A 16,237-nucleotide genomic window follows, 5' to 3' on the forward strand; every position below is an offset into this window, starting at 1 on the left:
ACGCATGGTCAAGTGTCGTCAAATATTGACGCCATGGGTGTGAGACTGTGTTGGTTCGACCACTGTAATTGGTTGAGTCATACTTATTATATTATATTTGCGTGAGAGACATCACTTAGGGGCTGTTTATACCTGGTATTAAGATGCACTTTTGTTCGATTGGATGATAAGTGGACGAGAGACACATTCATGTTTATACTTTTTTGACCGCTTCTGTCTTGAGGGGACGGTTGGGGGCGAGTCCCTCTGCTTTAGTTTAAACGCAAGCGAGAGAAACTACGGGTTTAAATTGACATGCACTAATATTAGGTTAAAGTCTGCTGCTTGTGTTGTTAGTAAACATGCCGCACAGAGTTTTGTTCATGTATAGGTAAAGGGTTTGTCTGATATTTCAAAGCAATTGATTAAATAAGCGCACGCAAATTGAAACAAAAATGAAAAAGGCGGAGAGCGGACGCCTTAATTTATCGATAAAAAGCCTAAAGACCATGCTGGACACTGTGGGTTTTCTCTAGAAGTCAGGATTGATGGAAAAACATTGAGCTTTGTACATAACATTAGATAAATACGCGGAGAGTAGGTGGTCAAAAGCAATCCTGTCAAATGCGTTTTCAACTATCTCTGAATGTTGTCGAAAGTGGATGAGCTCAAAACGTTTCACACCCTGGTTACACCTTTATTTAGTGTCGTCCACTTGTGATCCGATTAACCAAAACGCATCTTAATATCAGGTGTAAACAGCCTCTTAGACATCAGTGGAGTCACGTGAAACTCTTTCTGAACAGATGCGACAAAGCTGGGAAGAGGAAAAAGATCAGTCAACAAGAGTTACGAACAGAAACCACATTCGGAAATGACTGTACACATTATTGTCATTAATATATAATAATCCAAGAGTGGAAACATAACATCTGTAGCACAGATACCATATGTTTTGGTTCAGGTCACAGAACTGTAATGAGTTAGAAAATCACATCATCATTACTACTACTACTACTTTGCATCAGGCCCATAGTTCCATAGGACAGAATTAGTAAAAGCATGTTTGACTTCCTAAAATATTACTTTGACGTAATTGCCGCTGTCAGATTTGTTTTGTCTAAAATATTGCCAAATAAAACAAGACCCTTCACTTGCCATTGGGATTGGTCCAATGATTCAATTACTTTAAGTACATATTTGGCCAAGGTCAACTTTAGTAAACAGATATTTAAGACATTATGGTTTAAAACGCAGCCAAAGTTTTTATATTAGGCATGGCAGTCATTACATAATAGACACCCACTCATTCAGAGGTTTGGCAGGCACACAAGCCACTAGACGAATCTATATTGTTGGTCCTGCCACACTAAAACTGCTGTGCCCCAGAGGCTAATGCTTTGATTTAGTCGTTCCATCAAAGAATATACACGCTGAAGTTAAGCTGTTCTCAGCATATCTGTAGCATTGAAAGCAGTTCACCGGAAGAAATAGTTTTCAGTGCGAGATGTAGTTTTAAACATTGCTTTGATATAAAAAGGGACTTTTTCGTAATCAAGTTGTCATTTCGGGTGTAATGCAGAGGTGTTTGTGAACCTGATCCTGTGAAGGCTGCATTTGCAGTTTAAGCCTATCGGAAACAGGCTTTTGTTTGTGCAGAGCCACGCTCCCTTGCAAGCCACGCGAGTTACATATGCAGATGTACACTAGGGATTTAAATATCATCTCGTTCCCAGGCAACCACAACAATAATGAAACTTATATGTAAATGCAGGACAAAGAAAAAAACAATTCTCTCCAGAGAAATCTGGGGCAGAGGTACTTCTGCTAAAGAGCTACTGTGTTAATTTGGCCCTGAGAATGTTCATCCAGCAAGGTTGCCAAAGCCTCGGGCTTATTTGTAGGAGCCCATTCGTCACCGAGTGTCCAGTTTTGCCAACTCACTAATAGGACACCGTCCTCAGTGAGTAATTTGCTCTTTTTTATTTATTTGTAATTTATACCCCAGCTCCCAGGATGCACTTTTTAATTTCGCCATACGGAATGTGCAGCAAACACTGAATTGTTTTCTTGGGGTGGGGGAGTTGCATGGTGCCTGTTTTGGCAGAGGCAGGATATTAGAGATCTTTAAATGGATAATTTTTAACATGTTGTCAGTGCTGTCCTGATGACACATTCAGCTCCAATCCACATTAACCATCTTGGCTTCCTCCTTAGCTATGCAGCAAAAGCGACAGAGAAGAAATCGATGGCAGGTGGTCATTAACGTGTCACCGAAGAATGACAAATGATGGTTGAGCATCATAGTTTTTACTAAAATGACACCATTTTCAGGATCGCTCTCCGCTGCTCAAACACAAAGATGAGCTGAAAGCTTCTGATATTAAATGCATAAATATACCCTCAAACATTCAAAGACATTTGAGTGGATTCCTTGCCTGCTAAGAGTAAATCGTCTCCCTTGTGTCTTTTAAGCATAACAGATTGCTAGTAGCATCGTTTACATCTCAGAGGGTGTCGCTACTGTATAAAAACAAGGTTTCATTTTCTCAGACAAACAAATGTAGCGTGCCTGAGAGGACGGGGTCTCCGATGTGACAAACGACCAGGAATGAGCCATTTCTAAACCACTCGCAGCATCCACTGCACCATCGGCTGAGGGCCAAGGGAAATGGGATTAAATTATCCACCCAAATTAAAAGAGCATATCTGTCTTGGCCCTGCTAATAGCTGTTAGCATTTATCTTCCACATATGTCCATGCCTTTCATTCATTTTATCATCTGTATTTATCAGGCCGAAGTGGGGCAGAGGGAACCAACGAGTGGCGTCTGGGTATTAATTGCCCCACTGTGCTTGAAGAAATGTGTGTTTATGGGTCCGTGTCCCAGAGAAGCCCACCGATTTGCCTAAAAGGGAGAGGTGGGTGTGCAGGAGGGGGTTGGGAGGGATGACACAGGTGCAGAAACAGGGAAAGATGAGGGCTATTACACAGCAGGAGAGTCTACAAAAAGTCACTCCATCACAGACCACTGATTAAAATTTCATAAGGAGGGGGCCGGGGGCCAAGTCTGCTGAAGGTTGTGGTATATACGCTAGAAGTGGTAGCAGTTAGATTTCTTTTATTTGTGTCGGGTTATCCCAATGTTTTCTCTCCTTGATTGTATTTCTTGGTGAGCTGCAAGCGAATATATTTTCCCAGGTGCCAGCCACATGGTCCAAATGTTGCAGTTTAGTGAGAGTGATGGGTTTTGGGAAGGTTTGGGCAATGTTTTCAGATGCGAGCATGCCTCCGTAGACCCTTAACAAGTTGCTGACATCTCTTTTGTGAGACAGAGGCTACAGTGGAAGCAGCCGTTTATTGACTGAGCTCGCTTTGATGGGGAGCATCGACAACAGGATCAAAGGAAGGTGCGGTAGCCACTCAGCATTGTGCCACACTGATGTTTACTTTTCACATAAGTGCCTTTCTATTGGCTATTAACTGCTTTATTGGGACTCTTTTTCATGCTTTTGTTAGGAAGTCCGCTTGTAAGAGATTGTTAGTTCATTGGTTTTATTGCCACTTATCAATTGAACAACCCCAACAAATGCACACACTACCCAAGCCCTCGCAAAAACGGACCCATACGCCGAGGTCTGCAGTAAATCACAAACAGTGTGCAAGCCTTTGCTGTAACTGTATTGTTTAAATGTCAGGAGTCCCAGGGCGGGGGTGCAGGGGGATGGGACGATGACAGTAGATGAAGTGAAGAGATTCAGGCTGCAGCCATGTGCGTGTGTGCATGACAGCTGTTTTCTTCCACGCTTGCTTTCCCCTCCTAGGACCCCTGTCAGCCACCCCACCATCAGTCACCCCCTACACTTCAGCTCCCCTCCTGCAGCACAGCCAGTGAGGTGCAAGAACCTCAGCTGAAAAGCCGTGCAAGATCCATGAAATCCTGTCCATGACGGCGAGGGCCTCAGATGACTCTGACGTCCACCCTGCTGTGATGATGGTTTATATGTCATTGGGACAGATAGAATATGCATCTGACTGCAAAATTGCAGAAGGCTCTGTCTCTTCGTCTCAGTGTATGGACATAGAGATCCTGAAGGGAGGCCCTTATGGCCTATAGAGTTTTGAAACGCTTCCTGAGGTTGATGGCAAGCTCATGTCACTTGGCAGAAGAACTCCGGAGGGTTCTGGGTAATTGTTGTGTCATTACGGAGGTAATCGTCCAGCAGGCACCGCACATTGCTGCCGTCCCCCCTAAAAAATACACATAAAGAAATAATAAAGATAAATGAATGTCATACTGCGTAAACAGGCCAAAAAAGCCCTTCAACAAATAAACGAAGGACATGGCACCCATCTTAAAGGGAAATGGTTATGGTCTGCAGGACGTGTAAGAGATAATGGCCGTGGTGGAGTCACAGCAACCCAGGATATTGTTATGAAGACTGCAGGGGAGGGAATGATAGCACATTATGGACAGATTTTATCACCAGATCATTGACAATGCTTGTGCTCTATTAAGCGAAACATCGCCAGAGCTTGGGGCAGGTTTATGGAAAGGGGCGACTAACCTGTTAAATTTTGTGTGTAATGTACACTCTTAAAAATGCTTTTCACTACACATGGTTCTTATATTAGGTATAATTTTTTGAAGATGGTATTACTTGGACAAAGTTTTAAATGTTAAAGTTTCATCAGATTAGCATTTTGCTTGAGGTATCGTCACTTATTAAACAGCTCTTTGGTAGGGCTGAACGATACATCGAATTTTCATTGTCATCGCGATATGAACTCACGCGATGAACACATCGCAACAGACAGCCTTGACGAGATGAATGAAGGGAAAACGGTAAGCGCATGTAATAAACGTTTGAACGTTGTTAGCAAAACGATGGCGGAGGAAGGAGAGAAGAGTGAGGAAAATGTATTGTCAGACGAAGACCTTGTGGTGAAAAGGAACAGCACTTAAGCTATATCATGGAATTATTTAGGATTTAGGAGAGATGACGCCGCAAACACAGGTACTGTGGAAGCGGTGATTCACATATTGCGTCTATCGCGCGATCAAGTTCATTATTTCAATGTAGGCGCCGTATCATGCCAATATAAACAAAATATCTGTCACCAGAATATTTTTTGTCGAGCTATTTAATTATGTGGCAATTTAATATGTGGGATAATATTCATCCGGTTGTTATCCCAAAATAAACTCAAACAGAGTGATGACCCCAATGCAATGCGAATGTAAACTACCCTGAACTTATGTCAGTCCCTTCAGGATTTCATGTTTATTTTGGGTGATTTTTGCGATCAAAATTACAGATTTTGAGGCAGTAATTTCCAGAAAATTGCAAAAAAAACTTTTTATTAGGATATCATAAATGCTTGCCTAATATTAAATAAATTATATACTTAACTCTTTCCCTGCCTGCGTTTTTTTTTTAAAGTTTGCCAGTCAGCGACAACATTTTTCATGATTTTCACAAACGTTTAATACCATCCAGAAAATGTTCTTCTTTAAATGTATAAATATTCAATATATCAAATAAAAGAACGGACCCTCTTCTTTCAAAAAAAAAGTGTCTGTTTCATCCTACCTTCATTAGTTCTCTTTGTATCACCTCTCAAATATGATTAGGTTTCTTCAAAAACACAAGATTTGGATCAAAAAGCTGAGATAATCCATTTTTGTGAAGGACTTTTGATAGAGCTCAGATTCAGAGCGATCCTTAAAACACACACGGACATACAGTTGTTTGCCCTAGGGCGATACTTCCGGGATTTATAAGTTGTTGATAATAGCAGGATAAAAGATTGACGGAAATACTCGTCATTGGCAGGGAAGTGTTTTCTCTTAATTGACGTGTTAACTGGGAAAGAGTTAAATGCGTCATGAAAATAATGCATTATAACGTACAATTGAAAACTTTATAAAAAAGTAGCAATGTGTGATTGACTGTTAACTGTGGGGTGCAGGGTTGCTATGGTGGCGGGGTGCAGTGTGTTAGAGAAAGGGATTGTTCATGTGCGTTAGTAAAAGCCTAGCCTGACGTTGTCATACTCAATTCTAGTCAGAATTTGAGTCTGATACCGCTCCATTGAGCTATAATTATGAGGCGTGTCTCAACCGAAAAATGCCTCTGCACTCAATTGGATAGACCTACGACCAATCAGAGCAACGGGGTGTGAGACGTATGTTGAAATGACGTATTTGCAGCTTGACCGAACTGCTAGTTATTTCGCTACGACACACACTACAAGTCTGAGTTTGCGAACGTACATCAACACCTACTATGTTTACAACATTTCATTTATATCACATTAAGTCATACAGTAAGACTCTCTCTTACCATTTGTACATTAGTTGAACTTCATCCACGACGATACCCATTACGTTTGCTTGTTATATCCATCTCGTCGTGCACACCGAGTTGCATCGCCGTGATACCCATTTTAGTTGCTTCTTTAACTTGATCTTTCATAAGTGCGACAACTTTTGTCGAATCCCGTAGGACGGCAAAAACATCAACAAATGCCTTGCTCGCGTTTCTCTGTTCCTCTTTTAAAATCAATGCTCTGTCGATATCTTTTAGAACAGACTCAATGTCAGAGTCCACACATCTGATTTCTACCGCGGCAGCCATTTCGTTGTAAACAACAGATTCAACACACGCGCTCTTTGGTGACGTGGTTGATTTACGTTACTGATCATCTGTCCATCATCATATAAAGCCCGCCCTGACAATTTGATTGGTTCGACCAGCTTTGGGTCGAGCATAGTAGCAACTCAACGGTGAAACTCCAGACCGATCTTCCCGTTCCTCAAAATGTTGTGGGCGGGGCTAAGATCGGCTGGCACCCAGGCTAGTAAAAGCCAGAAATGTTCACCAAGTTTTCTTTGTATCATGACAAATATTAGATCATTATATTTATTTTTATGAGACCTTTTTAATTTTGGCATTATTTCGCGATACAATTATGCAGGATCGCAAAAACTCAGCATTTTGGTAATTTTGCGCTCTGCGATCGTGGAAAAAAAACTTTTTTTGGGACTCATACATTGTTTAAATCGCTAATAAATGAACCAAACCATAGAACTAAGTATATACTACAATATACACATTTTAGTAGTAAAAAAATATATAAAATACCACTAAATTGTTGTTCTTAGTCACTACATCTTACACACATACAAGCATATAGACACACAAGCACACTTAGGCTTCCCATCAGCAAATTAAGTGAATAAAGAGCCTCTGTTTGCTGGGTCGTTTGAGTGGCTAATTAGTCATCAGCGCATGCTGTGTAGATGGAGTGAGAAAGAGAGAGAAGTGCAGAAGAGAGATCAGTTTTGCATCAAGAGGTAGAACTTCAAACGCCATGTGATGAAAGCCAAAATGCTTTAATTAAAATCCATTTGTATGAGCAAAAAATCATCATCATTTTAACCCCCTCCCAAATAAAGAGCAGGAGAAGAAACAGTTTTGCTAGATGCGGGTGAAGATATAAACACATTAGTTTAGATAATGTGCCGACTTTATTATCCAAGCAGGGAGCAGAAACAGGGAGCAGAACCGACTCTGAGATTGGCGATAATTTCTCCTTTGTGTCTTACTTGGACTGCGGCCACATTTGCTAATAACAGTTTTGAGATTCTCCCCCTCGCCTCTCTCTGCCCGCTCTTTGTATGACATTGCCTCTTAGCGCTGTCTGTGAACCCCCTGGCACTGCATTTATAATAGATGGAGCTCAGTGCACACAAAACAAGCAGGGTCGAAGGGGGCTGTCTGCAGTGGCAGCAAAGTCCAAAATTCAGCAACTCTGGATCAGGATTAGTGCGCTTCACCTAGTATTCGTTTTTTTATTTATTTTTTTCTTACCATCTCTCCGTGTTGCTTTAAGCTGCATGATAAAAAGAATGTATCGATGCGCTGTTCTGTTATTATTAATGTCATCAGAGCAAACATTAAAGCCTACAAAACACACCAGAATAAAATAATTCTAGAGGTACAAGATGCTAAAATTCCTGCTTGCTAACACAAATAAAAAAATCTCTATGGATAAATCAAGCACTTTTCAGATACAGAGCAGAATCCTAAATTAATCTTGAGCTTGCAAGCAGCTGGACTTTTATTCCCGTTTTATTTAGATTTTTTTCTTGAAGCCTTCGCTGTATCAGACAATATGAGTCAATTTCGAGTCACGATTGAGGTCAGGAAAAGTGCAGATGAGCCATTTGGCCTGAGGTTACTTAAATGGCCAATAGCCAATTAAAGCAGAAATTTTGTTGCACTGGTATACTAAAAGGTTTTCTTTGAATAATGTATACATTATAGTACATAGATAATGTATTGACATAGATAATATATACATTTTATGTATATCATCTAGGTCTGAGGTGAACGAGATGCCGGAATAAGTTAAGCCAGTAGATTTACAGCTGACAAGAAAAAGCTGGAATGTTTCCTCTACTTCCATACGACTGCCAAAGTGCTTTTACTGCACCACACCATAGGGAACTCTCTAATATCCAAACTGGCCACTGTGACTGAATATTGTTAAACCAATGAAAAAGAAACTGCTGAGCAGGCAGTCAGTGAGCCATGATCGTACTGTCTCTCGCTCTCTCCCTCTCTCATCCGTCCACCCTCTATCTGCCAAAGTATTCATAAGAGGAAAAACCAGAGTGAAAAGTGTCTTAAATAACACGGTCATTTCATTTCAAGCACCGTACAAATTGTGCTACGCTACATGGATAAATACTGTTCCCTCAACCGCAGCAAGAGTAATAAAAATTCCATGAATGTTCACTTTCTTTCCCAGAAAATCTTGGCCCCCAGCTGCTTTACACATTTTTCTGCGCAAAAGTCTCCATGTAGCAGGTATAGCCGTTTACGCTTTCCAAAGTACGATCAACTGAATCAACCCCGGGCAAGTTGACTGGAAACGTGTTGATGTGCCAACTGCATTATTTCAGTTAGTGTTACTCAAGTCTCCCCCTTAGGTCACCCACAGCCGAACTATCTGATGTGTATTGTGCACAAAATTGGAAAAGACTTCCTTAATCTAGTAAGCTGTAATCTTATTGGCTAACTTTGATGAGTATTAAAAAAATACTGTACTTCTATATTTGAAATCACCTTCTTTTGATAGACCCGCCCCACACATACGTAATCCAGGCAACAATGTCTTTTAGTAGACACGCACCTTACTGCTGATTGGCTACAAGTGTGTTTTGTTACTCTGCCCGACTCCCTTTAGCAAAGCGTTTTTCAGAAATTGTGCACTCCGCCTTTAATATGGTATAATATCTACATCTGATCACTATACCCAAAAGACTACGTAATAACAAAAGCAACTGTAATTGATCTCATATTTACTAGTTTTCCTTTCTTCTGCAGACATGTCTTGAACTGGAAAGGTACCTACAGACGGAGCCCAAAAGGCTTTCAGAACTCTTCGATGAGGAGCTCGACTGTCTTCTCACACCAGCCTTCTTAAAAGGGGACAGTGACGAGGATCTGATGGACCCTCTGTTACCCAGCTTATCCGATGAACCCAGTCCCCCACCTATCCTCTTGTCCCTTCCTAAGAACCTTCATGCCAACACCAAGAGTACTGAGGCAGGGGTAAAAGAGTCCAATAGCGGGGTGAATGCTGCCCAGCTCAACGCCGTAACATCCCTTACACCACCTTCCTCCCCCGAGTTGGGACGGCACCTTGTCAAGCCCACACAGACTCTTACTGCCACAGCTGATGGCACGCTCACGCTGAAACTGATGCCCAAGAAAGTGGGTCTTGGGGCGGCGAAGGTAGCCGCGACACATTCGCTACCTTCACCGCCGAACCGCGGAGCACAGAGTGACGGAGAAGGAGGACTGGGAACGGTAGGCGGAGGAGACACCCCAGAAAACAAAAAGCGGGTCCATCGGTGTCAGTTTAACGGCTGTAGGAAGGTTTACACAAAAAGTTCCCACCTAAAGGCACACCAGAGGACACATACAGGTGAGAATAAATACATTGCATTCGGCGTGTGATCGTAAATCCCTACAAAATCACCTTTATGATGCATGTTGTGTTAACTTATTAAGTGTGAATATGAATTTAAAGGGGACATTTTAAAAAACTTTGACTTTAAAATGTAAAATAAATCTTTGGTGTCCCCAGAGTATGTATGTGGAGTTTTAGCTCAAAATATCATATAGATAATTTATTATAACATGTTTAAATTGTCACTTTGTAGGTATGAATAAAAATGTGACGTTTTTGGGTGTGTCCTTTAAAATGCAAATGAGCTGATCTCTGCACTAAATGGCAGTGCCATGGTTGGATAGTGCAGATTAATGTGCGGTATTATCCCCTTCTGACATCACAAGGGGAGCCAAATTTCAATGACCTGTGCTTGCAGAGAATGGTTTACCAAAACTAAGTTACTGGGTTGATCTTTAACACATCTTCTAGGTTGATAAAAGCACTGGGGATGCAATTAAAGCACTTAAACATGGAAAAAGTCAGATTTTCATGATATGTCCCCTTTAAACTATGTCGCACATGTGTCAAAGTAACGTTGTTGTTCAATTAGATGAAAAGTAAAGCGTTGCTAGTGTTAGCTGAATAACCTGCTATGTAAAACAAGTAAAATAATTTTAACATGCAGTCTGAAAAAGGTAGGCTATTTTGCTTACATTTATCAATAGGCATTACAAAGATCTACCTTTGGTGTTCCAAGAGAGATAGGACTAGGCAGGGGGATGAATTCACAACTTCGTATCATGTATTTTTCCATATCTGGTAGTATTTAGCTTTTGTGAAGAAAGGTTTATGGTATACCAAGCCTTACTCTGCTCTGCTGTGCAGCAATGTTACTTGTAATAAGATAAAGTTTCCGAAATCTTCTTTGCAAAGGTTTCGGACACTATAGAAGGGTCACAAGTAATCTTGTGAAGCTAACTCCGTTTTTGCAGCACACCCCAATGCAAAAAAAGCCAGGTTTCTCTCTCCTGCACCTTAATCTCACACTAAAATGCTTCCAACTACACCATTCAAAACCTGTCAGTACAGTCAGTAATTGCAAGATGATTGATAGGCTGACTGGGCTGAATCTCGTTTCCCAGCTAATTCAGCCGCACAAGCTTTGGTGCCGCTGTTGCTGCCCTCTTACTGAACCTAAGAGTGTGCTGCCCCGTAATAGCACTGTGAGGATGGCCTCAATGCAGCGTATCTGGCCCCTGTGACCAGCTGTTGACTCGGCAGGTTCCTGTGAGCGCTAGTAATGCTAATCACTTTTGGGCTGTTGCTAGTGTGTAGACAGCATGGAAAAATAAACATTACCAGGAAAATAAAAAGCCTAAAGAGATATTTTGGCTTGCTGACTCATATGTTTATTATGAGACAGATGATTATTTAATCCTTTTGTTTGTTATTATGTCTAGATTACTACAACATAATTACTAAGAACAGATTAGAATGGCAATACGATTTCAGGGAAGCCTACATGGTGTAGGATTTGATGGCAAAATTGTATTATTTAATCTTCAGAAGTATGCATATAGTTTGCATAATTACATGCATAACATAATTAGTGCAGAATTATATAAAAACATAAGACATTTTTGATATGCGAGTTCATTCAAGTTCTGACAGGTGGCGCTAATGTATAGATTGCTCACTATTTAAATATCTAATAAAATAATCCACAATATTATATAATATGACATATCATTCAGCAATATTATGACTATTTTAACTGTTAATATTTATAATTTAAAATCTGTATGTATTTTTTAAGTAGGGGGCAAAGATAAATTTTAATTAATTGCATACAAAATAAAAACTAATTTTTGCATAATATATGTGTGTGTTTTGAGTTTAATTATTATGTATATTTAAACACGCATACACATACAGTACTGTGCAAAAGTCTTAGGCCACCGTCACCAGCTTTGTTGTTTTGTTTTATTTTTTTCACTCTTTTTTAAGATACAAACAAAAAATACAGGAAATATGTACACAAAATTAAAAACAAAACAATTTTCAGAACTACATTTCTTCTTCAGGCATCGGTCAGTATTTAGTGTGACCTCTCTTGGCACGAAACACATCTTAAGCTTTTTTGAGGAGATTGAAGTCCTGAAGTCATTCGATTAGAATTAGAAATTAGGATTTAATTTAATTTAGGTTTAAGAGATCCTGCAGCTGCCTGCTGTTGGAAGAGGAGTTTACCCCAAATACTTGACACTTCAGCTTTTATACTGTTTTTAATACTACATAGTTTTCTGTATTTTCTGGTTGTATTCTAATAAAGAGACTGAGAAATAATTATATATGATCACCATACAATTACAAAAACAAAAAATCTAATGGAGGCATGGTGGCCTAAGACTTTTGCACATTACTGTACATGTATACATTTCAGAAATTTGTATTTATATTTTTATTTTATTTGTGTATTTACATATAATATATGCAAATATATATACATACACTTTACATATAATATAATATATATATTTATTTATAACATAAATATATATATATATATATGTTTATTTATTTATAACATAAATACATGAATGTGTGTGTATTTATATATACATAATATTTACACACAGCACACACTCATATATTATGCAAAAACTCACTTTTATTTTGTACAGGATTAATCAAGATTAATGTTTGTAATGAAAGTTATTGTAAAGCATTTTCTGTGAGGTGAAACGTTTTATTGGAGATCTCTGTGCAGTTAAGGGTTTGCTTCTGATTGTTACATAACCATATTACTTGCATTATTCAGCTGGCAGATTTCCACTATCGTGACAATACGATTTCACCACTAGTATTACATTCTGATAGGTGTCAGAAGTCATATATAAAACAAGCATTCATTTTCACTCCCAAATGGGAGTAAAACGCTCAAACCGTGGTAATGGGATGGTCCTACTTTGCATTGTCTACCATGTTTGCAGCACATCCCTAAATGGGATTTGGAGGGTGAAAGCAGGTTAAAATCTGAAAGATCATTTTGAAATACAGCACGAGCCATTAGAGAAGAAGAAATTAATGGATGATAATTGGGCCGAAGCTTTGAAATCTTAACTTCGGAGACAATAATAGCTAACTCTGTCTTGAGGTGACTGAGGAAATGTAATTAACTGCAGCATACGCACCTAGGACACTGGTGCGAGAGCACGGGGATGCTATTTTGCAGGGGGTACGTTGCTAGGAAACAATATCAGAAGCTGAAGAGAGACTGCAATAGGTTGATTATTTGCAGCTCTTAGATGCCAATTGAGGCTCCAATATGCCAAATTAATCCAACCTTAACTCATAACCTTCCCTACCTCTCTTTGGGTATGGTTGAGGTTGCCAGGCAACTACATCATGCATATCTAAAGCAAGCAATAATTGGTTGGTATTGCGGAGTGTCCATAGGTTGCAGACTGACTGGATAGTCCTTTCTCTCTCTGTATCTTTTTTAACTCTCTCTCTCTCGCTCTCACTCTCCTGGTTGCTAGGCGACTCCATCATGCATCCATGACTCTCCAAGTTATAATTGGCCCGTGTTATGGTTGCCGTGGTTGCAGGTCCAAGCCTGCCTCACTGCTGTCAGAAAGCAGTGGAGGGAAAGAAATAAAAAAGGGGGGAGTAGGGGGCTGTGGCATAAGGAGGGAGCTTGTAAGGGGGTCTTTGGCCAATTATAGTGAGTGTGGTGCGAAACGTTCGCCGTCTCACACCTGCGGCCCGCCACTCTCAAAATGACAGAGAAATGCTCTTCGTGTGAACTTGCAGCAGTCACAGACACAAGAGCAGACACTGCAATATTTTCTCCTACTGGTTTTATAAATCGGAGGAGCTCAAGGACAGGCAAACATAATAAAATAAACCTCGGGGCACTTTGACCTGCTGTTTGTCTGTGCGTGTCTCGCGTGGCAGAGAAGGATGAGAGATGTCAAAGAAATCTGCCCTGGCTCGCTGCTTGTACTAGTTCATCCTTGGAAAAGCTGCAAACAAGGAAATGCATGGAAACTATATTATATTTGAAAATATATATCTAAAGTCATTAAACTGAAAATAAGGATGCAGGGATGGAAATGGGAAAGAGTCGGAGGTGTTAGTGGTGTCATCTGTCCGTCACTGCTGTCGTGTGATTTTTTACTTTGCGTTGCATCACTGAGAATTTCACGACCCGCTGAGCAATGTGGTGGTGAAACCGAAATTGTGTAACCCTTGACATCCTTTACCTCATCTTGCATCATAGAGCTAGAACCCTAGTTCAAAAGAAAGAATAGATAGCATAAATACTGTCGATGAACAGGCGTAACGGTTTCATAATGTGCGTTCATATGAAAACACTGCAGGGGGTAATACCTTATACTTTCTCCGCATCTTATTGGATCATACCTTGCTGAAACAAAAGGAAATAAGTTTCATATAGTCTGTAATTCTTTCTATCCCTTCCTTTGATCTTTTTACATCAGTATCTTCGTGCACCAGACAAATCCCTGCTGAAAAGTTCAGCTTATACCAGCATGAATTTCCATGCAATTTGGTAGACAAGCATAGCCAAGGTGTTCGCAAGCAAATCTCAACCGAAACAGTCTTTAGAGTACAGTCAGTTGACCTTGCTGCTCTAAAACACCTTATTTATAGCAGGCATGTCCTATTACAATTCCTTATCAATTCAGTAATTATTTTTATTGGAACAAACTCCATTTTAATGGAGCTGTACTCTAGTTAGCAAGATTGGTAGACACAGTGTTTGCTATAGAAGCTGGCAGCTCCTGTGTTGTGAATATGGCATTGTTTCCCATTAAGCGTCATTAAGACCCCAATTATCGTTACCACCTCCAGATCTGAAACCGTGCCACTGACACCCTCCCCATTCCCACCCAGGCCCCAGGCCCATTCTGTTCCCCAGGAACATTGCCACTGTGGGACTCTTTCCTAGGGCCCCCCCTCCTCCCTCTCTCAATGCCATATTTAAATCTCAGGCATAAAAGTACAGCATGTGGAACAATTGGTATCTCTTTTCCCATCTGTTTAACTTCATTTGAATATCTAAGCTCACTGGGAGGGTAAAGAACATTTAGAGGAAACAATTTAATTTTGGATACTTGACTTTGGATTATGAATTAGCTCTGTTATAGTGCTGAGCACATTTAGACAACCCCCTTCAATTTTAGAGAAGCTGGAAAATGACCCTTGATTGAATCATTGGCTGTGTCTGAAAGCACAGGCAGCTGCCATTTTCCCTTGCTCCCCATTAACTCGATGACTTAACAGGCCTTGTTTTCTATGGAGATGTTGTTTTTTTAGACATTACTTATTATGTTATATAATGAACACATTTTAAATGACCCTTAAAGGATAAATAAGCAATTATTTAATTAGTAAAATGCTTATTAGAGCTTATCAAAATGCACCATTATAAAAGATTTAGCTTTAAGCCACTTACAATATATCATACAATTTTTTTAGCACACAGAATTGTGGGATACTTGATTGTGCCAGCAAGGGATATATCTATGCTACCTTCAAAAATCAACCAGCTATAGACATCTTAAAAGATATGATAATACCAAAATATTGGATTGACATGCTTTGATGCCATCATACCTCAGGTTTCAATCCCAGTCATTGAGACTGCAGGAGGTTTGGCTACAGATATGTGATTGGTCAGGTGGAAGGAAAAGAGACAGATCTGATTGGTTGGCTGGGTAACAGTGATGTGTGACTGATAGAAACAGTAATGAATGCTGTTTATAATGGAAATGCTGACAGTGCTAGCAGTGGCACAGTGGCTGCCGCTCTCCAGAGGTGCACCATCTGTGTACAGGTGTGTGTGAATGGAAAGGCAGGGATTAAATGATGTGTATTTGTGCATGCAGGTGAGAAACCTTACAAATGTTCCTGGGAGGGCTGTGAATGGCGTTTCGCACGAAGTGACGAACTGACGAGGCACTACCGCAAACACACAGGCGCCAAACCATTCAAGTGCAACCACTGCGACAGGTAAGAGATGCAACTTAAAACGAAGCCCACTTTTGTGCAGATTTTAACTCCTTGTAATTCCTAAACACCCTAGTTCGCCCAAAAGTGTCAATTTCTTAAACACAGACCACAATTCTGTCATTCAAAAACGCTGCATCTCCCTCGCAATTGTTCTGTCTGACTTGCTTTCCTTCTCAAATTCTCACTGATGGCACGCACATACCCGTACTACATTTGGATCCTTGGTTTGTTAGCACAAGCCCAGTTCCCT

The 16,237-nt window shown here is 40.2% G+C and overlaps 1 protein-coding gene and 1 long non-coding RNA gene across 2 annotated transcripts in view; one reads left to right on the forward strand and one right to left on the reverse strand.

Annotated features, from left to right (window-relative positions):
• klf7b (Kruppel like factor 7b) overlaps positions 1-16,237 on the forward strand; it is a 45,012-nt gene that overhangs the window by 18,856 nt on the left and 9,919 nt on the right. The window contains exons 2-3 of the mRNA XM_065251651.2: positions 9,378-9,981; positions 15,864-15,987. Of these exons, the coding sequence (XP_065107723.1) occupies positions 9,378-9,981; positions 15,864-15,987 (728 nt within the window). The remainder of the gene's footprint in view (positions 1-9,377; positions 9,982-15,863; positions 15,988-16,237) is intronic.
• Positions 1-16,237, reverse strand: part of LOC135733255 (uncharacterized) — a 67,542-nt gene that overhangs the window by 17,238 nt on the left and 34,067 nt on the right. The gene's annotated exons all lie outside the window — the stretch shown is intronic.

The sequence above is a fragment of the Paramisgurnus dabryanus genome, chromosome 15 (genome assembly GCF_030506205.2).
Source record: "Paramisgurnus dabryanus chromosome 15, PD_genome_1.1, whole genome shotgun sequence".
In the NCBI taxonomy this organism is placed as follows: domain Eukaryota; kingdom Metazoa; phylum Chordata; class Actinopteri; order Cypriniformes; family Cobitidae; genus Paramisgurnus; species Paramisgurnus dabryanus.